Source organism: Talaromyces proteolyticus (assembly GCF_021365285.1).
Source record: "Talaromyces proteolyticus strain PMI_201 chromosome Unknown BGW36scaffold_2, whole genome shotgun sequence".
Classification (NCBI taxonomy): Eukaryota; Fungi; Ascomycota; class Eurotiomycetes; order Eurotiales; family Trichocomaceae; genus Talaromyces; species Talaromyces proteolyticus.
In genome coordinates, this window is record NW_025764278.1 from 3061771 (window position 1) to 3088200 (window position 26430).

At 46.6% G+C, this 26430-nt stretch overlaps 14 protein-coding genes across 14 annotated transcripts; 7 read left to right on the plus strand and 7 right to left on the minus strand.

Annotated features, from left to right (window-relative positions):
* Positions 1–29: 29 nt before the first annotated feature.
* BGW36DRAFT_370818 (histone acetyltransferase subunit) lies at positions 30–1536 on the minus strand. The gene is made up of 4 exons (XM_046215284.1): positions 1283–1536; positions 1200–1224; positions 347–1145; positions 30–241 (listed from the first exon to the last, which is right to left on the minus strand). The coding sequence occupies exons 1-3, from the start codon at positions 1313–1315 to the stop codon at positions 451–453; spliced, it is 753 nt and encodes a 250-aa protein (XP_046077196.1). The 5' UTR covers positions 1316–1536; the 3' UTR covers positions 30–241; positions 347–450.
* On the plus strand, positions 1537–2919 carry BGW36DRAFT_370822 (uncharacterized protein). Its single transcript, XM_046215285.1, has 4 exons — positions 1537–1694; positions 1762–1816; positions 1868–2208; positions 2287–2919. Exons 1-4 carry the CDS (start codon positions 1649–1651, stop codon positions 2709–2711), a joined length of 867 nt encoding a protein of 288 aa, XP_046077197.1. The 5' UTR covers positions 1537–1648; the 3' UTR covers positions 2712–2919.
* Positions 2843–3792, minus strand: BGW36DRAFT_288099 (SYF2 splicing factor family protein; the record flags this gene model as incomplete). Its single annotated transcript, XM_046210550.1, has 2 exons — positions 2843–3538; positions 3595–3792. The coding sequence occupies 2 exons, from the start codon at positions 3790–3792 to the stop codon at positions 2843–2845; spliced, it is 894 nt and encodes a 297-aa protein (XP_046077198.1).
* A 244-nt stretch (positions 3793–4036) lies between these two features.
* BGW36DRAFT_355556 (uncharacterized protein) lies at positions 4037–5848 on the plus strand (the record flags this gene model as incomplete). Its single annotated transcript, XM_046213657.1, has 1 exon — positions 4037–5848. The coding sequence occupies one exon, from the start codon at positions 4037–4039 to the stop codon at positions 5846–5848; it is 1812 nt and encodes a 603-aa protein (XP_046077199.1).
* A 3963-nt stretch (positions 5849–9811) lies between these two features.
* On the plus strand, positions 9812–10729 carry BGW36DRAFT_394317 (velvet factor-domain-containing protein; the record flags this gene model as incomplete). Its single annotated transcript, XM_046217904.1, has 1 exon — positions 9812–10729. The coding sequence occupies one exon, from the start codon at positions 9812–9814 to the stop codon at positions 10727–10729; it is 918 nt and encodes a 305-aa protein (XP_046077200.1).
* Positions 10730–11060: 331 nt separating this feature from the next.
* Positions 11061–12524, minus strand: BGW36DRAFT_370831 (uncharacterized protein). The gene has a single exon (XM_046215286.1). It carries the CDS (start codon positions 12464–12466, stop codon positions 11093–11095), a length of 1374 nt encoding a protein of 457 aa, XP_046077201.1. The 5' UTR covers positions 12467–12524; the 3' UTR covers positions 11061–11092.
* Positions 12525–12847: 323 nt separating this feature from the next.
* Positions 12848–13348, plus strand: BGW36DRAFT_423705 (Glyoxalase/Bleomycin resistance protein/Dihydroxybiphenyl dioxygenase; the record flags this gene model as incomplete). The annotated part of the gene is made up of 2 exons (XM_046219865.1): positions 12848–13272; positions 13327–13348. The coding sequence occupies 2 exons, from the start codon at positions 12848–12850 to the stop codon at positions 13346–13348; spliced, it is 447 nt and encodes a 148-aa protein (XP_046077202.1).
* Positions 13349–13368: 20 nt separating this feature from the next.
* Positions 13369–14539, minus strand: BGW36DRAFT_370833 (50S ribosomal protein L12). Its single transcript, XM_046215287.1, has 2 exons — positions 14201–14539; positions 13369–14099 (listed from the first exon to the last, which is right to left on the minus strand). Exons 1-2 carry the CDS (start codon positions 14441–14443, stop codon positions 13767–13769), a joined length of 576 nt encoding a protein of 191 aa, XP_046077203.1. The 5' UTR covers positions 14444–14539; the 3' UTR covers positions 13369–13766.
* A 1663-nt stretch (positions 14540–16202) lies between these two features.
* On the minus strand, positions 16203–18666 carry BGW36DRAFT_335446 (putative t-complex protein 1 theta subunit). Its single transcript, XM_046212938.1, has 3 exons — positions 18463–18666; positions 18014–18384; positions 16203–17950 (listed from the first exon to the last, which is right to left on the minus strand). Exons 1-3 carry the CDS (start codon positions 18519–18521, stop codon positions 16659–16661), a joined length of 1722 nt encoding a protein of 573 aa, XP_046077204.1. The 5' UTR covers positions 18522–18666; the 3' UTR covers positions 16203–16658.
* An 81-nt stretch (positions 18667–18747) lies between these two features.
* BGW36DRAFT_370837 (peptidase family M48-domain-containing protein) lies at positions 18748–20763 on the minus strand. Its single transcript, XM_046215288.1, has 6 exons — positions 20140–20763; positions 19844–20085; positions 19542–19782; positions 19468–19492; positions 19368–19413; positions 18748–19304 (listed from the first exon to the last, which is right to left on the minus strand). The coding sequence occupies exons 1-6, from the start codon at positions 20578–20580 to the stop codon at positions 19235–19237; spliced, it is 1065 nt and encodes a 354-aa protein (XP_046077205.1). The 5' UTR covers positions 20581–20763; the 3' UTR covers positions 18748–19234.
* A 6-nt stretch (positions 20764–20769) lies between these two features.
* Positions 20770–21240, plus strand: BGW36DRAFT_370840 (uncharacterized protein). The gene has a single exon (XM_046215289.1). The coding sequence runs from the start codon at positions 20852–20854 to the stop codon at positions 21146–21148; it is 297 nt and encodes a 98-aa protein (XP_046077206.1). The 5' UTR covers positions 20770–20851; the 3' UTR covers positions 21149–21240.
* On the plus strand, positions 21219–21934 carry BGW36DRAFT_370841 (uncharacterized protein). Its single transcript, XM_046215290.1, has one exon. It carries the CDS (start codon positions 21284–21286, stop codon positions 21650–21652), a length of 369 nt encoding a protein of 122 aa, XP_046077207.1. The 5' UTR covers positions 21219–21283; the 3' UTR covers positions 21653–21934.
* An 868-nt stretch (positions 21935–22802) lies between these two features.
* BGW36DRAFT_355563 (uncharacterized protein) lies at positions 22803–24598 on the plus strand (the record flags this gene model as incomplete). Its single annotated transcript, XM_046213658.1, has 4 exons — positions 22803–22902; positions 23006–23260; positions 23324–23772; positions 23930–24598. The coding sequence occupies 4 exons, from the start codon at positions 22803–22805 to the stop codon at positions 24596–24598; spliced, it is 1473 nt and encodes a 490-aa protein (XP_046077208.1).
* A 295-nt stretch (positions 24599–24893) lies between these two features.
* BGW36DRAFT_414457 (uncharacterized protein) lies at positions 24894–25856 on the minus strand (the record flags this gene model as incomplete). Its single annotated transcript, XM_046219291.1, has 4 exons — positions 24894–25433; positions 25498–25541; positions 25563–25666; positions 25722–25856. 4 exons carry the CDS (start codon positions 25854–25856, stop codon positions 25027–25029), a joined length of 690 nt encoding a protein of 229 aa, XP_046077209.1. The 3' UTR covers positions 24894–25026.
* Positions 25857–26430: the final 574 nt, after the last annotated feature.

Below are 26430 nucleotides of genomic sequence, written 5' to 3' on the forward strand. Positions count from 1 at the left end.
ACGACTATATTGGCATTTTTAATCCCTTTATTTTTCATTCTTGCCTGAACCAATTACGATTATAGCTTGAGGATTTGGGTGTTTGTTCTTTCTCTTTCTTCCTTTCCAGATTCCATGTCATCTATAATGCCCTTGCAACGAAGTGCGTCATTTGAATATTAATGCATTTCTTTTTCTACCTAATTTGGTATTAAAAAGACATCCGTCGCTATACATGTCTGGGGGTGTATAACATAGTCGGGTGAGTATAGTAAACCAACTCAACATTGACTAAATCGACACTGCGTTTTGGTCTTCTGTCCGAAGTTGCAAACCAAGTCTTCAAAGTGACCTAATCACGGTACAGCATGGTTCCTCTGTCCCAAGAGACGGCGTGACGACGATGTAGTCGACGGGAAGTTCGTGGTCGTATTATAATCTGCTAATCCGGCATCATTTCACCAACCCCGATCATTTCTTTTTCGTAACTACCGGGATGCCCTCGCTCTCCTTCAGTTCTGCCAACTTCTTTTCTCGCTCCACAAGCTTCACTTTCTCTTCCTTGATCATCTGATCGACGGTCTTCAGCGCTTCATCGAGCCTTCCCAGCTCAGCATGTTCCGTCGCCCTGCTGTATGGGTTTCCAGGGCTATCGTTATCTGGGATTTCCGCTGTCCTCCCCGCACTTTGCTGCAATTGCTTCGCCTTACCACTCTTCCCCTTGGCCGGTTGGCTGTTATTGGAGCCGCCCGTAAGCATATCATAAAACTGTTCCACGGGCTCGTTGAAAATAACCTCCTCGTAATTCTGACTAACAACTTTCTCTCTCCGCTCGCGTTTTCCTTCAATATCATCCCCGTATGGGTGCAGCTTGAGACTGTGCCAAACGGTCTGGGGCTTCTCAGTCGACTCAGGCACAAAGTACAGTTTGACTTGAATCTCGAATTCTCCCCACCCGGTTTCGGTCACCTCAAATGGTGGCTGCTCGACTGTTCGGACCGATTGCGCATATGTCTCGTGTAGTTTGAATTGTACTTTCTTCAGCCAGTATGTGACGTCTTCGTCGTTCACGCCTTTCACGAATACTCGCCATTGATGCGTGTGATCTGCTGGGGCGTTCGCGGGGCGGTTCTCGGGGTCGAATGGGGTTGCTTCACTACCGTAGACTTCCTGCGTGTTAGCATCTCGGAAGATATTAAACTTCACCCAGATGTACTAACCAAATGGCCTGAAGACAGACACACCCTGTTGTTGAGAATTAGCTAGTTTCTGAACCGTCAGAGGTAGAGGGGTTTGTTCCTACCCTAACGCGTTTCGTGCCAGTAGCAGCAGGCATAGCTTTCGTTGTTCAAAGAATATCTCCAGATAAAAGCGGCAATCGCAAATCCCTGCAAATCACTAGGTTGGTAGGGCCAGTAATTAAATTACGCATCAACGATGGCAGAAAGAACCAAGGGCGGAAAGCAGTGCTCGATAAGCTATCGTATCTGCGGCACGTGACAAAACCCGGGATGCCGAGAAAGTGTCGTCATTCGGCTTGGAGCATTTCCGAGACAGAGAGCTTCAGTAACTAGCGCCGTGAAGGAGACCTAGAACATGTATATCTAGCGTCGTTTGAAATTTCTATTTGACTCCTCATTTCTACTACCTTCTAGCACTCGTCGCTAGGATGGCGTCGAAACGTATTGTTGTTGCAGGCGGAAGCGGGTTTTTGGGTGAGTCGCTAGAGCTGCAATTGAATAGCATGAGATGAATATCTAATCTTCAATACGCATTCACTAGGATCTAGAATATGCAAACATGCTTCCGTTCGAGGGTGGGCCGTTACATCTCTGAGGTATGCCATATACAACACTTGCCTCTTCGCGCATCAATCTGACCTCAGCAGCCGTTCAGGGGAGCCCCGATGGGATACAGTAACAGCTTCGAAGGAGAAGCCAGGCTGGGCGGACTCGGTGGAATGGGCAAAGGCCGATATTTTGAAGCCTACGACATACAAGCCGTTTTTGAAAGATGCGACAGCGGTCGTGCATACAATGGGAATCATCCTGGAGGCGGACTACAAGGGCGTTGTGCAAGGCAAGGAGTCGATTGTTAGCGGCTTACAAAGAGCGTTTAGTTCGACAAAACTGGGAACTCAGGACCCTTTGAAGCGAGGATTGGGTGACGAGCTACGACCTCAAGAAAGAGACGGTCAATTGACGTATGAAGTAATGAATAGAGACACAGGTATTTTTTTTCTCCCTAACCCAATTGACTATACAACTAGTCTAGGAGCTTCTCGGCTTACGCGTTGAATTATGCTAGCCATCGCATTAGCACAGGAGAGCTCCCAAGAACACGTTCCAACGTTTGTCTATATATCAGCTGCTGCGGGAGCGCCGCTTCTTCCGGGTAGATACATCACAACAAAAAGGGAAGCCGAAGCAAGGATATCAGCGACATTTCCCAGCTTGCGAAGCATCTTCATTCGACCAGGTTTCCTATACGACTCCAGCAGAAAATTCACGTTGCCGATCGCCGTGGGCGGTATGATCGGTTCAGAAATCAACGCTGTTCTTGGCGGACGCCTCCAGCGCTTCACTGGTTCCATGACGGAAAAGCCTCTTAAGGCTGATATTGTGGCACAGGCAGTAGTGGAGGCAATTGACGATGAATCAACAAGTGGCGTGGTTGGAACAAAGAAAATCGAGAGTTTGGCGACAAAGGCATGGCGGAAGACCATGCTTTGAGTCGGCCACGTCGGCTTTCTAACAAGTAACGTCAAGACAAGTCGACAATATGGTCGTAGTCTATGAGAAGTAAAACTGCTACTTCAAAGTGCAGTACCCCGCTCGAAACTATCTCTAATTTCTCTCGTGTACTATAGCATTATTAGCAAACTATTATAAAATAGAAGGCACTCCGTGACTGGCGAGCTTACCTTATCGTAAAATCGAGCAAGCTTCTGGTTGAATTGTTTATTCTTTTCGTTGATGTAGGTGACATCTGGGTCATCATCGCCGCGACGCTCTCGGCGTTTCTTCAAACGAACTTCTTCTGCCTTTCGAATGTCAGAGACTAGTTTATCCACTGCTGCTCGATCAGGTTTGTTCTCGACGAAATCGGTGGAATCAGCAGTAGTATAGAAACTTCCATTCTTATCTACCGCAACCAGTTCACCATCGTTGGTTTCCACGATTTCCAGTCCGCCACTTGCTGCAGCGCGCTCGACGGCTGCCATTTTTTCTCGTTCATATGCGTCTAGATCAGGCTGCAACTCCCTCATTTGTCTCTTGTAAATCTTTCGTGCATCCTGGCGATAGTCTTGGAAGGCGACATCATCACGATGGCGTTGCTTCTTATCCATGCGTTTATCCCACCGCTCAGATTCTTCAACGGTCCAATCCCAGGCTCGTTTACGCTCAAAGTCTTCACCAGCAGCCTCGGTATCCGCTTTAAGAAGGTTGTGAGAGGCAAACGCATGCTTGCGCGACAGGCTTGACAGCAGGGCAGGGTCGGTAGAGAGGCGTTGAGACTCTGCTGCTGTCTCTTTAAGATTGCTGTCTGTGGCGTTTTTCTGGCTGCACGTCAGTCATCTTAACAAAACTGAAACTCGATTAGATGTAAACTCACAGCACGGGCTTTCAGGGCCTTGAATTTTGCTAGTCTCTCCTGGGCCTTGCTTGCAACGTCGTCAGCGCCATTCGTGGCCGTTTCTGTGGTGTCCTTGGTGTCGTCGCTTCCGTCATTGATCTTCGAGACTTCACTTTCTTGCAGCGTCGCTTCCACGGCATCATCTGTGCGGGCCTTTGCGGCCTTAGATGACAACATTGCAATGATAAAATATCACAGATTTCCTCTGTGCGTGCGTCAACCGCAACGGATATTGGTGAATATTTGTCTCGGAGGCGCTGAACGAAGATGTCGAGGTGTGAAAGACTAGCGGGTTGCCTAGCCGCTAGTAAGGTTGGTAAAGTACGGTATGGTAACAATCCTCAATTTCCCCGGATTCAATGTTGTCAACACCAAGAACACATATCTGGCGGAATATCACACAAACAGAATATTGCGGCAAATGTCGAAATTTCGGGCATCTGCCGCCCAGGTTCTGAGAAGGCAACAGAACTGCCATAGACGTGTATACTCTGACCATGCTCATGGCGCTGGCAATGCCAATGCCGACGACGTTGGCTCCACATTGATCCCGGCCAGGTTGATGCGATATCTTGTAAAGAGCAATCCCAAAAGCACAGAAAGAATGGACCCGGACAAAAATCCAGAGACTTTACTGAAATATCATTCCATCGAAGACTTGTATACAAGAAGGCTACTGGCTCCAGACGGCACACTCCTCAAAACAACGCCACCTACAAATTTACACAAAATATCGAATCTAGAAGCTCTCCAATTATGGTTTGAGCAATATGCAGTGGCTGGCTACACGACATCTTCTGATCTAGATTCATTCAAAATAGCTCTTGGAAATTGCGAGCGGCTTCATTCTTCTCAAGAAATTTTATCGGTGCTATACGCTTTCATACTGAGGCACAAGTTTCGAGATATGAGGGTGCCTGAAGTCATCCATATTGCAGGGATCTATTATGCCTCGCAGTGCTTTTTACCTTCTGCTTTGAACTACCACCTCGAACATTTGTCTGCTCCGTTACAGGAAGATGATACAGACGCGATTATCACGTCCCTTCTCGTTGCATCGCGTACTTTTCGGTTTGCCGACTCGAAATACGACAGTGGACCGATGCTAGCTATGGTAGCAGGTGAAGGTCCCCATAAAATGAAATTTAGAAGAAAATTGGCCGACGTCTTACAACTCAGGGATGGCTCCTTCTCGACTATGATTGAGCTTTTGCTGGAATTAGGATCAAGCACATCCCTCGAGCCAGTGTGGGACTCTCTGATAAAACGATTATTAACAAGTTCCCATCAACCGCTCATAGATGACGCTTATACATGTGTTATGCTGTTTCTCAAGGCAGATTTAGTCGACCACGCTAAAGTCTGCTTGGAGGAGCTGACGGAAATTATGAATGTCAAGCGCGATTTTCACCCTTCCTTGAGAGTTTCCTCGCAGCTTGTGACAATACTAGAAAACTATGGGCTAAATGTGCCTCGCGGTATGAGAAACAGAATTCGCCGGGCAGGAGATCAGTTATCGAATGAAGGTGGCAATACAGGATGGGCTGAAAACCTACAGATGGATGAGGAGACAATCAATTTCTCTTCCGTTGAAAGTTTGATAACGCAGGTCCAAGAATATGGAAACTCTCGCTCTGTCTCAGATATTGGACTTGTGATCGATGCGCTCAATGATTCTGAAGGCTCTCCCATCCCTTTGTTTACCCAGCCCCTAGATGATGGGATCATAAGATTTGCTTGGTTTCCGCAATGGAACCCGGTGGCGACTCAGCTGGAGTCAGATCCAGCCACTTCCGATTCCTTTACCTTAGGGCTCCTTCAAGCTCGAGTTGAGTTCCGCAACATACTTGCCAGTCCTGAGCGGTGTCGAAACCTTTTCCAACTCGGACATCTTGCTCAGCAAACGCTCCCCTCATCAAGTACGAACGGGTCTTCCGAGCAAATTGATGCTGGAGAATGGGAAAAGACGGGATATCTAGTTGCTTTTGATCGTGTTTCATCCGACTTCCTGCTCGTCTTCGTGGGAGACAATCCTTCTCTCGTCGGCTCCCCAGATCACGTCCAGACATGGCATTTTAAACAAAATCCACTTTTAGGCTCTTTGTCCAATTTGATAATGCCCAACAGTTCACAGGACTTCGACAGAGACATCGAAGATGCTACTTTTCCTGCGCAGAATGCGGCACCCCGATATGTGTTTGACATTGATCCTGGGAGAGGTCTTCGACCTTGATTATTGACGTCGGCCTTGTATTTTGTTGTAACAGTATCATGGGACGATCACGTCGTCCAAAATTAGAATCTATCATCAAGTTTTACACAGTAGAAAAAACCAAGTTTAGCGTAGCACATTCAGTTGCCGTAGCATCATTGGGCATCGACACGTTCGCGCCTTCCTTGTAAGCTTCCGTGAGCCTTGACGCCGCTACCACAATTTCTTCGAAAAAACATCAATCTCCTTTATGCGATGCAATTTACGAACTCGAAAAAGGTTCTTGTTGGTAGAGCTTTACAAAAAAAAAAGAAAGAAAGAGAACGGTTTCTCTCTTCTTTCCCATCTCCTCTGAATCACCCTGATTACATTCCAGAGGCCACCGTCCCGTATCTGCGCTCCTGGGCAAATCGACTCCCCAACAAACTTGAACAGCACATCATCTACATACTTGGGTGCTTCACTCATTTTTTGGTTCTGCCACGAGTTTGGTCCTCGTCCAGACCAGCTGGCGGAGGACCACATCATCTACAGGCCTTGTAGATTGGGTTGCGCGAATATCCTTGAATGCTTGATCAGCATCGGTGAACTCTCAATCAACCCCCACGATATTTTCAATAGCCTTGAACCTTATGCAGACAGATCATCTTGCTCTTCTTCCATTTATCGGCGTCAACATGTGGCGATCGGTAAATCACCAACTACCAATTATTCCTCTACCTCGTGTGCGCATGAGTATGACAAATTCATCGGTTACTATCACCTTAATTCGCTTAGTCGTGACTCTCCAAGTCCAGACCGCTTTCGAGTCGATAAAGAAACCGAAAATCGATGCTGTTAGTAAACGTTGGCTAGTGGATGTGATACATCTCACACACTAGCCACGATTCAAAGCGCAAATTGAGATTTAGTATATGTCAATTGAAATTGGTACCTAAATCGTAGGGCATAGATGGGGAACCAACAACAATGGCGCTTCCAAGCTCTACCTATTCTGGGACCAAGAAGTATCTAGCATCCAAAGCTTGCGTAGGTTGTGCGCTAGCAAGATAGCTTAGACGATCGACCATCCTACACGGACAGAAGCCGAACTTTTCATCTCAGCCTTCAGGTGTCAAGAGGGACGCTAAACGAAACCCATTCTCTAGCGGGCCCGAGATCCACCAATCCAGCCTCAATTGTGTGACGGTGGGGGAGATGGTTTACGGATATGTACTCAGTGAGTCAGTATCACGGACCAAGTGGCAGCGATCAGCGTGGGTGAGGCGTGAAAGGTGGAAACGCCGTTTTCTGTCGCTGAATCTTGGAGATCTTCCCACTGTTAGGTCATTTCCTTTCCCAAAAAAAGGTTAGGTTGATCCCCACCAATGTGATCAACATAAACTGAAGACACACTTCCATGAGTCCATGCTTCGAGCAATGAACCAAGATCGGCGATGCTGTTGCTTCTATTTCTTCCTGATTTGCTGTAGATGGTTCTGCCAGCACCCGCCGTTCAGAAGTTTCCAGCGTTGTGTGGTGTGATATTTTGAAAGCACTGCCACATTGGTTATCGGATAATAACTTTGATGTGCACGTCAACTGTCACGTTATCATGGGTCTTTCGGGGCCTTATGGAGAATCACACGATCCTGAAGCTCGAAGGATGTGCGAGATGCGTGATTGGGATGGTTATTGGTCTGCCGGCGCCGTCTAGCACTGCATGGTTGTGCAATAATGCATGGACTCGTCTGTTCAGCGGCGCCACCGACTTTTGTCACCTTCCTTCACTAAGAGGCCAGCCACTCACTTCGGTTCGTCGTCTTTCAGGCACTAGAATAACTCGAAGTCTCGGTTGAAAAGAAGTAAATTACAAGCTGTCTTTCGGTAAAGAAACCGATAGATCATTCAGCTGTGGCTTCAATATGAAACCTAAGCTTTGGCTGCTATCTACGTTTGAACCAACAGAGGATCCTCACTCCACTTAGGCCATGAACACCTCAATATTGGTATAATGGGCTCAAGCATGACCCGGCAGCTTTCGAAAATTTGCTCTATGACATTGAATTATACATGAGCTGCGTACAAGTGGAGCGGCATCGCTCTACATGAGCCCCCGATTCGCTGGTGGACAGAACTGTCTACCTTAGTATACGAAACTTTCAGCTTTCTACTCTCGGTGTTTGCGTGCTGTGACCGCTAGTCGCTAGAATACCTGAGGATTGAGTAGACTTTCGGTAGTCGCAAGCACAGTCACGCGTCGTTTAGCGACCTTAATGCTGTCCAAGTAATGCTTGCTTATGACTCATGACAGTTCTTGGGAGAATTCGGTTCGGCCCAGTTATGTCTACTGACAAGGTGCGGCCCGCAGCCGAAGATCAGGATCGTGATTGAAGCACAGACTCGTCTGCAACTAACTTCCAGGAGGTCACCGCTGCTGCATCACGTATTGGCCAGCTGTCTATTTCATTTCGGGCACCACATCAGTCCTTCCTGTTGGTCAATGCGTCACAAGTCGCACCTATTAGCAAAAGGTTCTGTCTACGACACTGCAGAGAACGAATGTCACCCCAGCCGTCCACGAGCGAGGGAGACTTGTGTGACCTATTATAGAAAGCCACTGTTCTCTGCCGCAAGCAACTATTCTCCTTACGATTTTGGAGAACGACTTGTGGTTTTCATGCTAATAGAAAACATGTTTGTTTTGTTTGGTGACCGTTGCATATTGCATGTAGGCTTGTGATTATCTACGCTTATCCTAATTATCTCCACCAACAAAGCATCGATTCGTCGCTGGACCCCCTTTCACTGACAAATACTATCCAATTCTTTTGATTGCCACTTTTCTCGCTGCCCGAGATCTAGTCAAACGAGCACGTAGCTATCAACTTTGCTTTTTCGATCCATATTGTCGGTATCCACTGGTATGCGACCAAGTGTCTCTCTGGCTTCATGACATGGTTAGACGCACAAGATCACACACTTCTGTCTTGTTACTATCATCTTGGCTGCAAACTGCGTACCTCCGAACACCCCGACCATAACCCATTTATTAAGAGGCAATTGCCATTCGGCCACACGAAAATCGACTATTGGGCAGCGGAAGAACGTCTTTCAAGTAGCGAGCTTTTAGGAGATGAAAAACCGCTGCAACAATTCTTGCGTGTTAGGAGCTGTATACTGACTTCTTTGCATCGTATCCAACGAACGTTGCCTCTTGTCGTTGAAAGAACCCCCTAACCCAGCAAAGTCAGCTTCTATCAAAATTTCATTATTACTTGCAGATCGATCGCAATGACAGGAAACGTACCTGGATGACAGTATCTATTACCAATGTTCTTTCAAGATATGACAAGGCACCAACATCGATATATTCGTTTACAACCGCGAAAGATGGTCATCCTTTCATGATCTAGTGGCTAGAGATCTTGAAGACATAGCCGCATGTCCTTTGTGAACATTTATAGATACACTTCCCCATTTGGAAATGCCTATTCTGTGCCAATCCCAATACGTGCGCTGTTTTGCCAGGGTCTCCAACGATCACCGATCCAACACGCTCTATCTCAGACCAACAGACAGCCTAGATCTCGAGCGACAACAAGAATTTTATCCCTTGCTAATCAGTCAATATCGCCATCGTCAACGCGACCCCGTGCCCCTACAAGCCACTTGTACGTTTATTCACCGACACATGGATCGCCTCTTCCATTACTACATATTAGGGAAGAACTAGTGGTATCATATGCTAACGCAAGCTTCCTAGATTCTTCGGTCAAAATTCAAATTTCGCTCGTCTCATCCTGATTCACACATATAAAACTTGCGAGCGTCCTCCTTACAAAAGGATGAGCCAATAAGGTCTCTATTGTCTCGTCGCATTAATCCGTATCATCTGTACGCTGTCAAGGAACATCAACTCCTAAGGAATCACATATTGTTCTCCGTCATTGGTTTTTACCGTCTAGATTTTTCCTTGTCCTAAACGGACCGAGAACAAATACCATGACTCCATCATCTCAATCAAGGCAATCAAGCCGCGGTACTAGGATTCCTCTTGGATTTGAACGTCTACTTCACCCACAAAATGTGGAGACAGAGGCTCCGCAATCCACGTCAAACCAGTTTCCTAGAGACTCATCAGGACAATCCTCCAGATTCAGACTTCACATTCGGCAGCAGCCCATAGCGACAAGGGCGTGTGCGGCTGGTGAAAAGGATCGTCGTCCGATTGACCCTCCTCCAATCCTACAAATGCTCCTAGTAGATTTCAACCCGGAGTCTGAGGATGACCGAGAGTTGATACAGAATTCGAGATACACGGTGGCATGCCTATTGTACGCTGTTGACAAACCTGGACCAAATGGAGAGGAGAATCTTATCCACAGCTCGCACATGCCTGAGAACAGAAAGCACAGAGAAAACTACGAAAGTCGGAATATGACTTCAGATAATATAGCGGGGGAACCCCCGCGGTCTGTTCAAGTGTTGTCCGGGAAAACATTCGTATCGCCCTTCTACGCACCTATAGAACCAGATCCAGAAACCGCACCAGGACATCCTGTCAGTCATAATGCGAGAACAGTTAGATCAATGGCAGAAATTAGCCATATGCCAGCAACATTCTTCATATTTGCAGACCTTTCCGTACGCACGGCAGGTGTCTACAGATTGAAATTCCGGCTCATGGACTGGGGCATGACTTTTGAATCTGGAAAAGCACAGCCCATTTTATCGGAGATCTTCTCGGATCCGTTTCGGGTTTACTCATCGAAAGACTTTCCTGGGATGAGAGAGTCCTCTGCTTTGACATGGAATCTTAGGCAAATGGGTGTATTAGAGCTAAAGCCTCGTGAAGGAAAGGGGAAGGGGAAGGGGAAAGCTAAACGCAAAGCTGAGGATCAAATGATTGGTTATGAGTAGGTACGCTACTGAACATGCAACCGTCCTTGGTCACTGTAGCGCTCTAAGCCTCGACACAGATCTATAATAATACAAAAAGACAAGGGGCGAATCATTGGGGATATTTACCGGATGGCGCATGGAAGATTATGTTTTGCTGCTAATTGCCTGGGTTTGAATATTTATGAACTTCTTTCTATAATTATCATTCTTGTTTGCTTGTTTAATTCAATGTTATTTGCACATATGATACATATGAAGGTTACAAGCACCTCCGGCTTTTCGTAGATGGGTATATATAGGACAACAGAACGCTAAGACAAGTCAAAAAAGGGCTTATGCCTGAATCACCGAGACATTATGCATGAAAGCGGATCGGCAAATTTACAATTCGAGCCAGGAATCAGGTATTTTAGGCTTGAAAGTGTCATCATAGAATCGCTGTCGTAGCTTTTTAATGTTCGGACTGCCCCATTCCTCCTTTCTGTGTTCGAGATTAGACAAAACATTAGCAGCAGTCTCACGATTACCGTCCTCGCGTAAAAGAACAGCATAGTTCCTTAATGCGTGTGTATTGCCGTGCAAGAAGGCCAGCTCGTACCAGTCCATGGCCAATTTTCGGAACTCGGACTTTCTGCGCGCCTGTCCAAGCAGCGTGTAAAAGAAAGAACCAATCAGACCGGCATCCTTGTCTACTTGGTCCGGCGATGGAATACTCCCCTTGAATATACGATAGTAGTAATTTCCTAATCGATAACAGGCATCTGCGTGGCCGGCTGTAGCAGCCATAATGACACATTGCGAATATGCATGCCAGTTCTCTTGCTCCTTCATCAAGAGTGCATAGGCTAACAAGGCATCAGGATCTCGGTACTCAAGAGCTCCAACCTTGGTCATTTCGTCCGCCTTCTCATAAAATCCACATAGATTGTAAAACTCAATCAGACGTTTCCATGGCGGAGAAATGCTGTCTGAAATCGTTATGTCTTCGCGAAATCGAACTCGCGCATGAGAAGGATGCGTGCGTTTGTAAACTCGCTCCAGCATTTCGATCGCCTCCGCTGGCATTTCCTTGCTCCATAGGACTTCAGCATACACACGCATTGCCAAGGGGTGCTCATGCTCTTTGACCAAGTATTCGATCCGATTTAATTCTGGTGTCTGCTCAGGATACCCAACGCGAGATATCTGGCTGTACACCATGAGGGCGATTGGATACACGGCACCGGCTTTTGCTGTGGCTGTGACCGCCCAGCTATTAATCCGTTTATCCCACGGCATCGCCATAGACAAGGCTACAGCGACCTCGTAGACCTTGTTAGGATCATCGTGTATAGTCTTCACCCCCTTCTGAGTACTATCACCACTTCTAATTCTCAAGTCCATTACATGGAGGATCACGCTTGCAATTATGTGGAAATCCTTATGTGTCATTTTACTGTCGATGATGCCCATCTTTTGAGCGTCTTTGTAAATCCATCGACTGTGCGTATACAATTGTTCGAGTGCCGTCTCTCGCTCACCCTGGTTATTATGTGCGGGCAGAATATCAGGAGCACGCGCCTTATTCACTTTAGCTCTAGACACTCTGTAGACTGTAGAACGCCGTGGCATTGCTGAAGAGAATGATCTAGCTGCGGTGACGGTAGGGACGAGGAGGGAGGAAAGGTTCGTCGTAGGGTCGCGTGAATTCCTGCGCTGGCACGAATTGAGCGGCCATCGTAGAATCGCCACGGCACCACGCCCAGGGGACATCATGTGCCCTGGATGGTGGTGGATAAGAGCAAGCAAAAGTGTGTAGTCAATAGCGGTAGAAGCAGAATGGAGAAGCCAAAATCGGCATCCATAAAGGCAGAGCGTTTGTTTAGTTTGATGCGGAGTAGAACCGTACCGATTGGACGGAAAAGTGCCCACTCCCGGCCCGCCGACATCGCCTTCAAGTATACACAACCACTGTCTGCCATTCTTATATGTGCAATTATAATTGCGAATATCTAAGCCGAGAGCACGTCTGAAATGTCATCGTTGCCGCGCTCATTAAAATTGACGAGATCCCACATCGCCTCGTCACTCCACAGACCTATTCTCTCAAGCCAGCCCAAAAGATATATTCCTCATTCTCGAGAGCTATACCGGAAGATGTCGTCCAATATAAGCCTTCCCTCCAAATCACCCGTCTGCACACTGGTCTCTCTCGACCACCTTGTTTTAACCGTTCGCTCGCTTCCCGAAACCATCAAATTCTACACTGAAGTCCTAGGCATGGCTCACCAGTCCTTTACATCACCAAAGGACCCCGACACAACACGGCACGCCTTACTATTCGGAAGTCAAAAGATTAATCTACATCAAGCGGGCAAGGAGTTTGAACCAAAGGCGCTGACAGCGCTACCTGGTACTGCGGATCTATGCTTCTTGACGAATGAGGATGTAAGTGCCGTGTTGAGTAAGTTGGTCGAGAGAGGCATTGAAGTACTGGAAGGTGGCGGAATAGTGAACAGGACTGGCGCAAGAAGCCCGTTGAGGAGTGTGTATGTGAGAGATCCAGATGGGAATTTGATAGAGTAAGTTGTCATGTCATATCCTTTTCGGGGGCGTGGACTAATTAAATAATCTAGGATCTCCAATCCAACAGTATAAGCGATAGACTTGAATGAACTTGTTTTTATAACCTTGATGCACCGTGCCAGGAATTCCACCCACACGTTTTTAATACTCTATACCGTAGCAGAGATTGAACCATGCAATTGAAAGAATGAAATACCAGCAAGTAATAAACAGATTGTAGTAAGACATAGTCCACCAGAATGATACTATATGCCATTGCACCGAGCTTGAATATTCGAATCGCTTGATCGAGTCGGAAACAATGCCCAAACAGAATTCTTGCTCCCTTTCATGATAATGTACAGGTATACTCCCACCGTAGGCGCCATGAGCTCACGCATTTGTCAACCCGCGAGAAAAGAATTCTTGCAAAGCTGGCCACATTATGTAGTCGTTTCGCACAGGAAGCCTTTCTCACGAACGTCGAAAAGATTGTCTTTTAACAGCAGCTTTACTCCATAACAGCCTTGGCTCCAAGGCCCTTGAGAGTCTCGATAATCTTCTCGGCTTCCTCCTTCGGCACGTTTTCTTTCATGAGCTTGGGAACTGCCTCGACGAACTTCTTGCTGTCGACTAATGACAGGCCGAGCATAGATTTGATCTCCTTGATGATCTTGGGTTTCGACGTGGCTTCGAAGGATTCGAGTTTCAGGTTGAATAAAGTCTTCTCGGCGGCAGCAGGTGCTGCCTCTTCTTCCTCAGCAGCGGCTGGGCCAGCGCCACCAGCCGGGCCAGCTTGTACTGCGAAGCCGCCAACTGGGAGGTCGGGAATGTTAAGGCGAGTCTAAAGAATAACGTGTTAATGAATTTTCATTAAAACCCCCGGAATAGCCAATAGAGGCCTCTCTTCTGTTCTTTTTGTTTCAGAAGGGTAAAACCACCAACCTTTAAGCTAGAGACAAGATCTGCCGTCTCCAACAAGGTCAATTGGCTGATCTGATCAACAATCTGTGTAATCTTCGGATTCGTAGGAGTAGCAGCTGCTTCGGTAGATTCCCATCGACGAGCGGGCGTTATCCTTTGTTGCTGGGAAAGATATGTAGAGGATGGAGTAGAGATGCGCAAGAAAGACGAAGGACGGACAGCCTGTCTGCAGCATCGCGCTGCGGCGTGGGAAGTAATCGACATATTGTCTTCAGTACCTCCGGAAGTAAAGATATACCAAGTAAGAAGTTTGAACCGGGATGGCGAGAAGGCAGGGCCCAATTGAATGCAGCACGACTTGAAAGCTCAGGCTGTTGATGTCGAGCTTCTTTGCTGGGACTAATTTTCTTCTGGTCACGTGATGCTCGTCCCTGTCCAGAGCCATGTAATTTTCCTCCCGGATTACATACACGATACACAATACATACAGCGCTGCAACTACTCCTCCGTTCCGCATCTTTCATGCCAGATGCATGGCGATTATCATTGACCTGAACTTAAAGCGTGCCTCTGTCTGGCCAGTCAATATCTCCTCGATCGAACCTCCAACAATTGGCATCACCCACCTAAAGTCTCTCCTTTATCGCGATCCTCCGTCGTGTCTTTCGCTGACAGACATTATTCTAAGTCTTTACAATTGTTATTTCCTAACTTCTCGTCTCTATCCCTTCCGACGACTTCCCTCACCATACAAGATACAAACCGAAATTATTCCCGCCAGCCATGGATCTATTCTTCTCCCCGGAGGAGAAGTATTTCGCCAGCTGTCTGATTCTCATCTGGATCTCTTTAAAATCTCATACACTATTCTCGAGCTATCTGAGATGGAGTATAAAACAGCACTGTGCATCGGCTGCCGCCCGAAAGGAACGCCTACACAGGGTTCGCAATGAAAATCGATTATAACGACATATAGAGGCATTTACCATGTGTCGCTAATCGCAATCACCATACATTAGAAAACCAATAACAAAATAGCACAAAAAGAGAACATGACGAAAATCGTTTCCGCATGTTCTTTTTTTGGTTACTTTGCAATGGATTTTCTTACTGATCCTTAGAGGGGGGCACAGCTCAAACCGGTGTCTCGCAACGCTCAGCTGGTGTTAAGCCAAATTTAGTGGCCTGTCAGAAGTGGCCTGGGAAAAAATGACCTATATTACTAATTTTTAGCCATTTCTGGGCACCCCCGGCCATGCTAAAATTTTAGTTGACACCAGCAGTGCTCAACACTTTGAGCCACTCAAGAAAGTAGAGGGTGGAAGATGTTACATTGTATTGTATGACTCGTTTCTGTACGTGTTTCGAAAGGGAGGAAACTACCCCATGATAGGATGGCGAGCTACACAAAATAGACTCAGGACAAGGTCACCTGTAGTCATACCATAAGCTACGGCATGTTTCTTATAGATATGCTTACCGATGCAGCTGGAAACCGAGCTCCATACTGGTGGGACATTTGAGCCTGGCGAAAATGTTAAACCCAAGATAATGCTGGATAAAAATAGAAAGAAGATCTTCTCGAGACCAACTTTTATGCGCCTAGATAAGACCGTTTCTAGCAATACCGAAGCTGTGCAGAATGTTTTGGGTTTGTCTTCGCGCGTTATACGAGGCATTATTGTTCTTGTCGTTTTTCGGATCGAGGCCTTTTCAGTTTGTTGTGTTTACCTTGCTCCGACTGCTTCGCCTCTCCCTTACCATAACTTTCTAGCACAACTATAAACTAATTATTCAGATGAATCTTTCTTAGCATTCAATATACAAGGCGAAATGGACGAGTTGGTTATGGCGTCAGGTTGGGGTCTTGTATGTTCAATGCGTTCAATTTTCATATAAAGAGTAGCCAAATTTGCTTTATCAATAATAAGTCAAAAGATGAGAAGAATCTTGATAGTTAATATTATATTCTTTTCGGGTATAAAGTTTACAGTCCAGGCCACAATAAAAATTCAATGCAAGTCCGCGCGTATTAAAAATTGGCGTCTAGAAGCACATGTAGTGATGGCTGGAAACCACCTGAATCCCTTCTACCTGATTCCAAGGGATAGAAAGCATACATAATTGCACTTCAAAGACCCCCCACAAGGTGTGTGCTGGTCAGCATAGAAGATTAGTCCCAAAATGGGTTCATATATGTACTGTCACGACATTGAAAGCTGGACTAGGACTACCCTGCTGCCCGATCAGATAGCTGGTAATTAGATCCGATCGCATTGTGCATTCCCATAGCCAGCCCTATCATTTCAATTTTTAATAGATTTTATACCATCCTCCTCCCTCTGATATGTAATGGTACTTCACATAAATAATCTCATCAATTGATCATATTATCTATTCACATCCGTTTTGGAACAAAAAAAGGAATATTATTCTTATAGGAATTTTAACATGCACTTTTCTCTTCTTTTCTCCCCCTCTAATCCTCATCCCAGTTAGGATTCTGACCAGGTGGTTTCGGCCCACCGGCTTGACGGGCAACAATGATCTGATCCACGCTCAAGACAGTACGAGCGGACTCGGTGGCGAGACGGATAGCCCAGCTCTTCGAAGCCATCAAGTCCAGAATACCCTCTTCTACGGCGTCGATTGTGCCGGTGTTGGAGACCGAGAATAGATCAACGCCTGTTGTCCAGTACGGCTCTTCATCCTCCGACTCTTCCGAGTTTTCTTCCGAGCCCTCGTCGTCGTCTTCGGACTCCTCGTACTTGCGTGTGCGTTGGTGTGCTGTGTACAGACGGGACAGAACCTCGGTTGCGTCGAGGCCCGCGGATTCGGCTAGCGTGCGAGGGACAACCTCGAAGGCCTCTGCGTATTTCTTGATGGCGTATTGGGACAGGCCAGGGGTTTTGTCGGCGAACGCGGAGATTCGCTCAGCCAATTGAAGCTCCGTGGCTCCAGCACCGGGAGTCAGACGAGGGTCTTTTGTGACTGCCTTGACAACGTTGACGCCATCGTCAATGGCCCGTTCGATATCATCCAGGTGATTCTGCGTTGCGCCTCGGAGGATGATAGTAGCAGTACGAGTGACGGTGTTGGCGTCTTCTTGGCGGAACACTGTGACGCGGTCACCTCCAATCTCTGTGGTCTCGACTACATCAACGCTTCCCATTTCATCCGGCATGGGAGCACCAAGACGAGCGAGCGGAGTAGCGCCCACAACACGGCAAAGTCGGCGTAGTTCGAATTTAGAGAGGATCTTGACAACGAGAATGTTGAAACGGTTGAGATAGTGAAGAGCCAGCTCGCCCACGGTAGACCCAGCAACAACCACACGGACGCCAGAATCGTACAACTCCTTGATAGCAGCTTCCAAGCGCTCTTCTTCACCTTTAGTGAAATCGAGCATTTCCTGGGCATTTTTCAAAAGCACTGTACCCTTGGTTTCGGTCTGAGAAATGTCGATTGGGCAGCTAAACACGCCAACCTTGGCCTTGCGCGCTTTCTTGACATCTCCATCAGGCTCGCGACCGAAAACCATACCCTTCACGACTCGTGATTGTTCCAAGCTACCACCCATGATCTTGACCACGCGAACGTTGTCAACGTTGAAGTTGATAGGGTTCTTGGGGAGGACGGCGAGAACGGCTTCGGCGACAAGGTCGGCAAGAGTATCTTCAGATCCGGATTGCTTGCTGGCAATGACAGTGCGGAGAGCCTTTACAAGCTCTGTTTGTGAGCGCATTTCCTTGAGACGGTCGACTTCGAGATCTATACAAATATAAATTTAGCATTTAGCAAACATTCTCAGCATAAACTCCGCGCCAGACCTACCCTCCAATGCATTCAATGCAAAGGTCTGTGCCTTTTCGTAACCTTGCACGATATCGCTCGTCTTGAGGCCCATTCGCAATAGCTCCTCCGCCTTCTTTAGTAATTCTCCGGCAAACACAATCACGAAGTTAGTGGCGTCGCCCATCTCCGAGTCTTGCTGTTGACTGGCCATGACAAGCAGTTTTGCGGCGGGGTGCACAACGTCCAATTCCCGTAGAATTGTCGCAGCGTCTGATGTGAGGAACATTTTCTGAAGATGATTTATAACAATCTTATTCCGGCCATATGGACCCAGCGATGACTGAACGGTCTGAGAGATAGCTCGGCAGGCTTCGATGTTGCGAATGACGGCGCCATCTTCGGCATCATGGCTGAGAGAGAGAATCGTCAGTAATTTAATTTTTTATGGCCAAAAAAGAAAAAAGTGGTTAGTATTGTAGGAATCGCACCTTTGATATCCCGCCTTGAAGAGTCCGGCCTGAGAGGGGCCGGGGATGTTTAACGACATATTTTACACAGCGCTCCTGAGAGCAGGGAGTCTGAAGGAAAGAGAAACAGAAAAAATGAAAGCAAACAGGTGGCGTGTGAAATGAAAGCTTCCCTAGAGTAGAACTCCTTTTTCCTCAGAGTGAAGCTTCGTTTTCCAGGTCGGGTGATAGCGCTCGGCGGGGATCGATTGATGCTGTTAATTTTTGGAAGCTGCGGTGCGCTGACAAACAGTGCAAACACGGTCAATATTAACAACTTTAGCCGTATCTATCAAACTTTCTACTTTATATTTTCTATTTTCTCTTATCTACTGATTGTCAATTTTTGAAGGAAGAGCTTATATCTGGTGAATTATGGTAAAGAGCAGGGTGTATATCACATCGAGGAGTATTTACAATCCTCGCAACGCTCAACAAAAATGTTCTCGCGTTCAGCGATACGCTTTCATTGATCATATTCCGTCTTGAAGAGCATGTTCTGGAATCCTTGCACTTTATTCATTGATCAGCACTTTATCAACGCTAGTGGGCTTTCGTGTGACCTACCGTAGCGACTGGAAAAGGCACATCCGCTTTCCTCATAGCGCCTTTCAGCGTCTGGTAATCTTTGAGAATAGTCAATGGCAATTTTTGTTTTATATTAGGGACATCAACTTACAGCTCTCGAAGAGCTTGGGATCGGTTGTAGTTCTGCTTATGTTAGCTGGGCCCGTTTTTAAAACACCAGAGCCATTCATACCGAAGGGTGAGTTGAGAGGAATTGGGGAGGAGCGTTCTTTTCTAGCTGGTGAAATCGATCCCATCTATAGCGCAAATGTATTAGCTTAGGTCTCTCAATCAAGATTCCAAAGGGACATGAAGCTTACATCCCAACAGCTGCTTTGGGATCAAAACAACATTCGGACATGATTGCTTGAATAAATTGTTAGTCTGTCCAAAAGATTCCGACTGGGGATCAGAACATACTCAGCCCTATCCTATCTGCTTCCGCCTAACAAGCTGTTAATGACTTGAATGATATGTATAGTGTTCTCACGTACCTCCTGCACTCTCGAATTGGGCAAACTATAAAGCAAATTCATAGCGAGATTCGGAATCTGGCCGGAAATATCGAAGATGCTCGAGATAGCCACAACTGCTGCAAATACAAGGTAAGAAGAGCTCAAACGCTCTGCAGAATGATGGGCAATAACATGTCCAATTTCGTGGCCGAGAACAGCCGCCAGACCATCTTCGTCTTTGGTAACGCGCATGAGGCCTGTGAAAACAAAGACTTTGCCACTATCAAGCTATTAGACCAGTCGTTCCCGATCTCTTTGTTGCCTTAAGTGGCTAAACTTACGAAGGCAACACAAAGGCATTCATCATAGAATCGTCTTTGATGACATGGACCTTCCAATCAGCTTTATCGATTTTTACATTCGGAATCAGACGATTCATAACATTCTCCACCATCAGTGTCTGCGGGTGGTTGCTCGGGAGAATACGATTTCGATATTGGTTGAGAACCGACCGATAAGCCTCATCTCCGACGCTGACTTCTGTTTCTACAGAGATAATATTGAAGCGGCGCCGACCGGTGGCCTGCTACTTCGTTAGACTGATCATTTTTCTATCTCTTTCTGATTATCTGCCCACCTCGACTGTCTCCAAATTCCACACGTAAATTGTGACTCCTGCACCGATAATTACCCACACATATCTGTTTGACAACAGGTGCTGCACTCTTTCTTGAGGGCTTTGCGGTATTCGCGAAGGACCGTTGCCAAAACGTCTGTAGGAGTTTCCATGGTGCGCCGTCCTGGTAAAGTACCGCAGACCACTACCCGAGTTTTGTCCTCCGAACCTTTGCGACACGAAGATATCCGATGGTTTTATTTTGGGGATAGGAGAAGCAGATACTCTGCGCGAAGAATGCGGGCATTTTGGCGATGAGAAGGAGGAGGAGGGTGGACTCGTGGCATATTGAAATCTTTGAAATCTTATCGACGTGCGAGGTCGAAGAGTTCGGAATGCGACACTTCCATTACTTGGGAAAACGGAACCTGCACAAGGGCTCCTTCGAAAGGAAGCGGCCATCGCGGTCGCTTAAAAGATTCGAGCTGCCCTGGCAAGGAGAGAAGGAAAGTTTGCAGTCTCTATGGGGGAAGCAGGACATTACCCCAGGTCGTTTACTTTGGTCTGAGATAGCGCCGGCTGATGTCATGGCCCTGCTTATCTTTACCCGCCAGTCGACAGAACTACTACTACTACATAACTGCCCATTTAATATTCTCAACCCTATTGATATACAATAAAGTACATAATTACCAAACTTTCCTGGCACAAGGCGTTTGTATGGTGATTGGCAATGGATGGACTTATCTTCTGCCCTGCTCTCACTGTAGTCTCCTCTTATTTTAGACGCCGACTAACACCGCGAAAATCCGAACCCTTGATTGAGTTCTCCGCATCCAAGGAGCCTGCAAACGCTTTCTTCAATCTAGCCATGTTTCTAAACATCCTCGGGCTCTATTTAACATTATTTATCTTAGAAGCTTCTCACAGCAGGCCAGCCTCTGTCTCACTCAAACTTCTGATGATCCTCAACGTCATGGGAGTTCTAGACCTTATTCTGGAGTACTTCGTTACTCCACGCCCAAGATGACCTATTACCAAGTCCGTTCAGATAAAACACTCCTTTCACCGCGGCATCCATTGCAAAACAGACCAATCAATGTATACTTCTTATACTTTTACTAGCTTTATTAGCTAAAGACCTACCACTGCCAGTAGCTGGTATATGGGAAGAGTTTATCAACTCTTGCTCATCCTGTTGTTTCTTTCCCATTGTTCTATATTCAGGGAAATATTAGCAGCTCCTTTTATTTCGGCTTACAAGATGTCAGACGATACTCCTGTTATTCCTATCCCGGAGTCCCATGTTAACTCTGTAGAGAGCAATGTACGAATCACCAACTGCCCAGAGTCAGCCTCTGGAGTGACTCCGATACAGGTTGTCACACTCAACCGACCTAACAAGCGCAATGCGATCACAGATGATATGGTTTTTGATCTTATTGCATATTTTTCAGCTGCTGAAGTGGATGAGCGCGTCAGGGCCATTATCTTAACAGGAATTGGAAAGCATTCAGCGTTGGCATTGACTTGACTATGGATACTAGCCAGAAGAAACACATATTAGCGCTTCACGAGATGCGGGTTCCCGGAGAAACTCTGGCGCCTGCGGTGTTCAACTGCTGCAAGACCATTACTGCGGCATTCAATGACCTAGCGCTCTGCATCAGGGGTGCGTGGGCCAATATCGAGCGCCTTCGTCAGAGTGCCTGCGTCAGGGTGTGAATTGCGCACAAGTAAATAGATAAAGTTATAATTCAGGAATCATTTAAGATTGTAGTAAATATAAGAAAATGTGTGTAGAGGGATAAAAGATAACCTCGAAAATTTGACCGTTGAGGTTTGTATGGAAGAGGAAGACATCTTTTATAAATATTAAGACACTAAAAGACTTGGCATAGGCGGCAGCTCAGCCGATGAAAGTGTTCCTCGTCTTGGATCTGACTGAACTACTTGTGGATGAGTGAGAATGAAATGAGGCAAATGTGGATGAGTGAGGATGAAATAAGGCAAAAAGCATAGATTTGATAAATCAGCTCACCGATGGATAAAAGCATGAGTGGGGAGGAATTTCAGCCTCTAAGGCCACAAAGCATGTACCGGCAGCCTCTAATATAGAGATTCGGTGAGCTATCATCGACATTGTGCCTACAAAAGCTTTCTTTGTCGCATCATATTTCTACCCTTTCTACCGCTGCGTTGGCAACTATACCGCCGCCAGCATCGGTAGGATCAGTAGCATCAACACCGCCTGTTAGTAGGCCACAAACTACCACCTATGTATTGATAGCTTTATTCAATGCAGCCACTTCACTTCTTCTCAACTCCAACAACTTCGTGGAGCTTTGTAGCTTCCTTACCTTTGGAGATCACAGGCTTGACTTATATTCTAATCCTTTTGTGGGAAACTCCTAGCCTATCTCTGCTTCACGAAAGCTTTTCTACTCCATAACCCTGATTCGCGAGATCTACAAGAGCCATGGGGCGAGCAATATGGGAGAAGTTACCCTTAGATAAGGGCAAAGTTCCAGCATACATCGACAAAATTCTTCAATCTTGCGCGTCACAGGCCGTGAGAGACATACTTACCAAACATAAGAAGCAATGTGACTTGGACATTCGCGATGCTAGCGGATTCGAAATGAAATCTGTAACAGGTAAGCTCGCAGCAGCTGTTCAACAACATGGGGAAGTGGAACAGGACCCATGCGACTTTTGCCGGAAAGGAGAAGCCGCTGTTGCATTTGGAGATTGTGTTCGAATTGCTGGAGAACAGTATGGAAAGTGCGCGAGTTGCATCTTTAACAGACAAACGTGCAGCAAGGGAATTCGTTAGTGGAAGCAATCTTAATTCTTCATAATTATTCAATATTGACTAGAACTACAGCAACCCAAAATCCTATCGGAAAGAACCAATACCCTTTGAGGTTAGCAACAAGGTCAGAGGTAGATTATAAAGGCTATAAGACTGAGCATCAAGATAATACACCTTTTCGGGAGGAGACGTTTAATCAGGAATGCTTTCCAGATGGATACACGGTATTAGGAAACCTTGTGCTGCCACGTCCAACTGGAGAGCACAAAGAGCTGGCAGAGCGATGGGAAGGAGAGCTGCAAAAGCTCAATAAACGGGACATGAAAGGTAGCTCTAGCGTTATTTCAATGTATTACAGCCTAGTCCAGCGGCTGACCTCATGGTGAACAGAACTGCGAGATCGTCCTATAAATGACCTCAACGAGGCATTCACGAGGTTCCAGGATCGAGAAGTATCGACTTGGAAAGCTCATCAAGAGGAGAGGTCACCAACACATCTGGTGAAACCGTCGGGATGCTTGGAATCACCCCTTGCTCTGCGTCTGAACCAGCCATCATTCACCTCAGATAATATCGACAACGGCGAAACAGCCGATCCTAGTAATGGTTGTATGGCTATGGTTATGGGCTCTGGATATCACGCAGACAACTTACTCTTTGATCACGTCCACCGTAGAAGTAATAGCTCTGAAGCTATTGACGAGCAAGAATTTCCAGCAGATGTCTTACAATGTCATGAACAGTTTACTGATGATATTGCAAACTCAATGACGGCTAAAGTTGAGGTTCTCTTCGGGGTTAAGGTCCAAAAACGTCTCCTGGCTCGCCAAGCTTTTGAGGTTCTACCCCTTTGGGGGAATTTGAGGGGGTAGTCCTTCTGCTTGCTCTTGAGGAGAGCTATAGTAACTTTGACCATCGGTATAAGCTGAGACGGATTATGCTAGCAGCATACCATCCTCAGTTTTTGTTTTACCAAGGCAAAAACACTCCTTCTAGTTTGCGACAGGAGAAAACAATGACCGCCGCGATTCGGATGACTGGTATACTAGCATCCCTTGGGAAGAAGGGTATTACTCAAATAAGCTCTGGCTAGGGCATATCCCATTTGCTGCTCGGAGTACGCTCGAGTGCCGGGCCATCGGCCACCAAATCTCACAAGGCCAGCGGATACCGAAGCCGACAATTTTAAAAGTCGATGATGACATTGAACTAACTCCGGAGCAGCAATACGACCGTGGGAGCTGTGATGCTCGGTTTTTCTCGGAAAAACCATGGAGCAACCAGGAGTTGAGGGAGCTCATCCCTCCAGCATTGGCTGCTCTTGAAACAGCTGGTCTATCCTCAGCAAACTGGAGCTTGCCTACCGACCTCCCTGATCCAGTTCTATATTGGCTCAAAGGGCAAAAGCATATATTGTTCTCTAAGACACCGATTTCAAGCCTTGAGGATGTTGCAAATACCCTGCTGTCAATTCTGCCGAGAGTGCTTTCTATTGACGCTGATTCTACTAAGGAGATTCTCAAGCAGACTATGATTCATCAGGAGGCCCAACTCGGCGAAGTCAAATTATCGCATCAACAATTCTGGCATAGCAGATTTGACGGGTCAGTAGTTAAGGTTTTTTGCGGAACCTGTGGACATTATAATCAAGATTCTCGCATCTAGACAACACTTGTTTATTAATACAGGACAATGTTGAAAGAGTGTTTGCTCTACATATGACTAACTGCCTCAGGCAAACAAATCCGCCGACATGTATCACATATTCATATAAGGCAATTGTGTCTAGAGGATAATATATGTGGTCGTTTGGGAATACTCCTACTGTACCATCCAAGATATTTATGTACTTTTATAATTACAAACTAGTGCAACGAGTTGGCCTGAAGTGCTGAATTATATATTTTTTCAGTACATAACCACCTATTCAATAAGACCAAACTAAGAAAAAAAGTGGTGAGATAAAAAAAAGGAAACAATTGACCAGACTTCACCCAATGACCCAGCGGTAAATAATATCAACAATTTTAATTCTGTTTATCAATGGGCATGGAATGTATCATAATATGCTCCGATAGGGACTCTCAACGCACCTAGCTCTTTACAATCTGCTCAATGGCGTCGACCACGCCAGCAGTGGCCGTCAGATGAGGGCAGTGGTCTATGGCGAGGTTAAAGGTTCGCACAGGGCGGCTGGCCTTCTCCATGCCCTCAACGAAGCTCCTCTGATAGTCGATTGGCACCGTCATATCGGCGGTGCTGTAAATGTAGGCGACGGGGATCTCGCGCCAGGCAGCGTGGCGGATAGGCAAATACATGAACTTCCCATTCCAGCGGACGAGCGTCGCCAAATACTGGTCCACCTCCTCGGCAGCAAGGTCACTAGGGCCGATCAGCAGCGAACGCGGGTCATTGTTCAGGCAAGTATCGTCGTCAGCGAAATCAAATGCTATCGGAACTAGGTCCATATGGCCAAATTCCCGCACTTTGTCCATCATGCCTGTGCCCTCGGGCATTGCGAAGGCAGCCAGGGTAGACTAGTTGTGGGAGTCCCCCTGAGAGACCATCTTTCGCTCGGGTCTCTTGCCCAAGGCCAACGAGCGCATCACTGCCTACCTGCCCGCCCTACGAGTGCATGATGGTAACCACAGAGCGCCCGGCCTGGACGAGGCTCGAGACGTAGGTGTGCACGAGATCCGAATCAGTATAAAAGTCGGCGTTGGGGGGTCGGCTCTGGGAGAGAGTTAGCCAAATATTTTAAAATAACTGGTAACGACAAAAAAGCCACCTGGTTTGTGGTTGGCAGTCGTGGGCAATGGACTTCATAGCCGACATCCTTGAGTGCTACGATGAGCTTTTCGTAGCTTTTTAAAATGTGCCAGCCGCCGTGGATGATGACGAGAGTCGGGTTGGGAGTAGCCATAGCAGTAAGCTCGCAGAAGATTGCCGAGCCGTTTACACAGCCTACTCCATACAGATATGCATATATAGACTCTGAGTATGCCTATTAGCTACAAAATACCACTACCCCAAAAACATTTGAAGCGTTCACACTTGTGTTAGTGGTAGTATATAGCGCATTTTCATGCTGACAGCCATAGTGGACGATCAGGGTCAATTAAACATGCATTTGGGTTTGCTTCCTCCCTTATGCATCAAGATGTCTTCGAAGACGTCCGTGTATCCAGAGCAGAGGGAAAAAGAGGATCATAGATGTGATGGGAATGAAAGAAATAGCGAGTTTAATGGTCAAAGTCCACCAGTTAACGAGGCTTGCACTCAAGTCGTCCGGACGACGCCACGCATCTTGGGCAGCAGGCTCGTCTCAGCGATGATTGCTACAATTCTAGGCAAGCGGGTTTTTGCTAAAATTCATTCTGGCTAGAGGCAAATATAAAGTATTTAGGCCAGCAGGAAAAATCGATGTCTCTTTGATTGTGACATATATCTATGAAAGACGATGTGTCAGTAATTAATATGCGACAATATATGGGGTA

Excerpts from the sequence above, each read along its gene's own strand:
- BGW36DRAFT_370818 (XM_046215284.1), bottom strand. The coding sequence starts at position 1,315 with ATGCCTGCTGCTACTGGCACGAAACGCGTTAGG. Across the intron at positions 1,225-1,282 it reads CTGGCACGAAACGCGTTAGG|GGTGTGTCTGTCTTCAGGCC; the intron begins GTAGGAACAAAC and ends TCTCAACAACAG. Across the intron at positions 1,146-1,199 it reads GTCTGTCTTCAGGCCATTTG|TCTACGGTAGTGAAGCAACC; the intron begins GTTAGTACATCT and ends ACACGCAGGAAG.
- BGW36DRAFT_370822 (XM_046215285.1), top strand. The coding sequence starts at position 1,649 with ATGGCGTCGAAACGTATTGTTGTTGCAGGCGGAAGCGGGTTTTTGG. Across the intron at positions 1,695-1,761 it reads AGGCGGAAGCGGGTTTTTGG|GATCTAGAATATGCAAACAT; the intron begins GTGAGTCGCTAG and ends CGCATTCACTAG. Across the intron at positions 1,817-1,867 it reads TGGGCCGTTACATCTCTGAG|CCGTTCAGGGGAGCCCCGAT; the intron begins GTATGCCATATA and ends TGACCTCAGCAG.
- BGW36DRAFT_370831 (XM_046215286.1), bottom strand. The coding sequence starts at position 12,466 with ATGATGTCCCCTGGGCGTGGTGCCGTGGCGATTCTACGATGGCCGCTC.
- BGW36DRAFT_370833 (XM_046215287.1), bottom strand. The coding sequence starts at position 14,443 with ATGTCGATTACTTCCCACGCCGCAGCGCGATGCTGCAGACAGGCTGTC. Across the intron at positions 14,100-14,200 it reads ATCTTGTCTCTAGCTTAAAG|ACTCGCCTTAACATTCCCGA; the intron begins GTTGGTGGTTTT and ends GTTATTCTTTAG.
- BGW36DRAFT_335446 (XM_046212938.1), bottom strand. The coding sequence starts at position 18,521 with ATGTCGTTAAACATCCCCGGCCCCTCTCAGGCCGGACTCTTCAAGGCG. Across the intron at positions 18,385-18,462 it reads TTCAAGGCGGGATATCAAAG|CCATGATGCCGAAGATGGCG; the intron begins GTGCGATTCCTA and ends TCTCTCTCTCAG. Across the intron at positions 17,951-18,013 it reads TGCATTGAATGCATTGGAGG|ATCTCGAAGTCGACCGTCTC; the intron begins GTAGGTCTGGCG and ends ATATTTGTATAG.
- BGW36DRAFT_370837 (XM_046215288.1), bottom strand. The coding sequence starts at position 20,580 with ATGGCCGCTTCCTTTCGAAGGAGCCCTTGTGCAGGTTCCGTTTTCCCA. Across the intron at positions 19,493-19,541 it reads CCAATTCGAGAGTGCAGGAG|GCGGAAGCAGATAGGATAGG; the intron begins GTACGTGAGAAC and ends ACAGCTTGTTAG. Across the intron at positions 19,414-19,467 it reads AGCAGATAGGATAGGGCTGA|CAATCATGTCCGAATGTTGT; the intron begins GTATGTTCTGAT and ends AATTTATTCAAG.
- BGW36DRAFT_370840 (XM_046215289.1), top strand. The coding sequence starts at position 20,852 with ATGGATGGACTTATCTTCTGCCCTGCTCTCACTGTAGTCTCCTCTTAT.
- BGW36DRAFT_370841 (XM_046215290.1), top strand. The coding sequence starts at position 21,284 with ATGGGAAGAGTTTATCAACTCTTGCTCATCCTGTTGTTTCTTTCCCAT.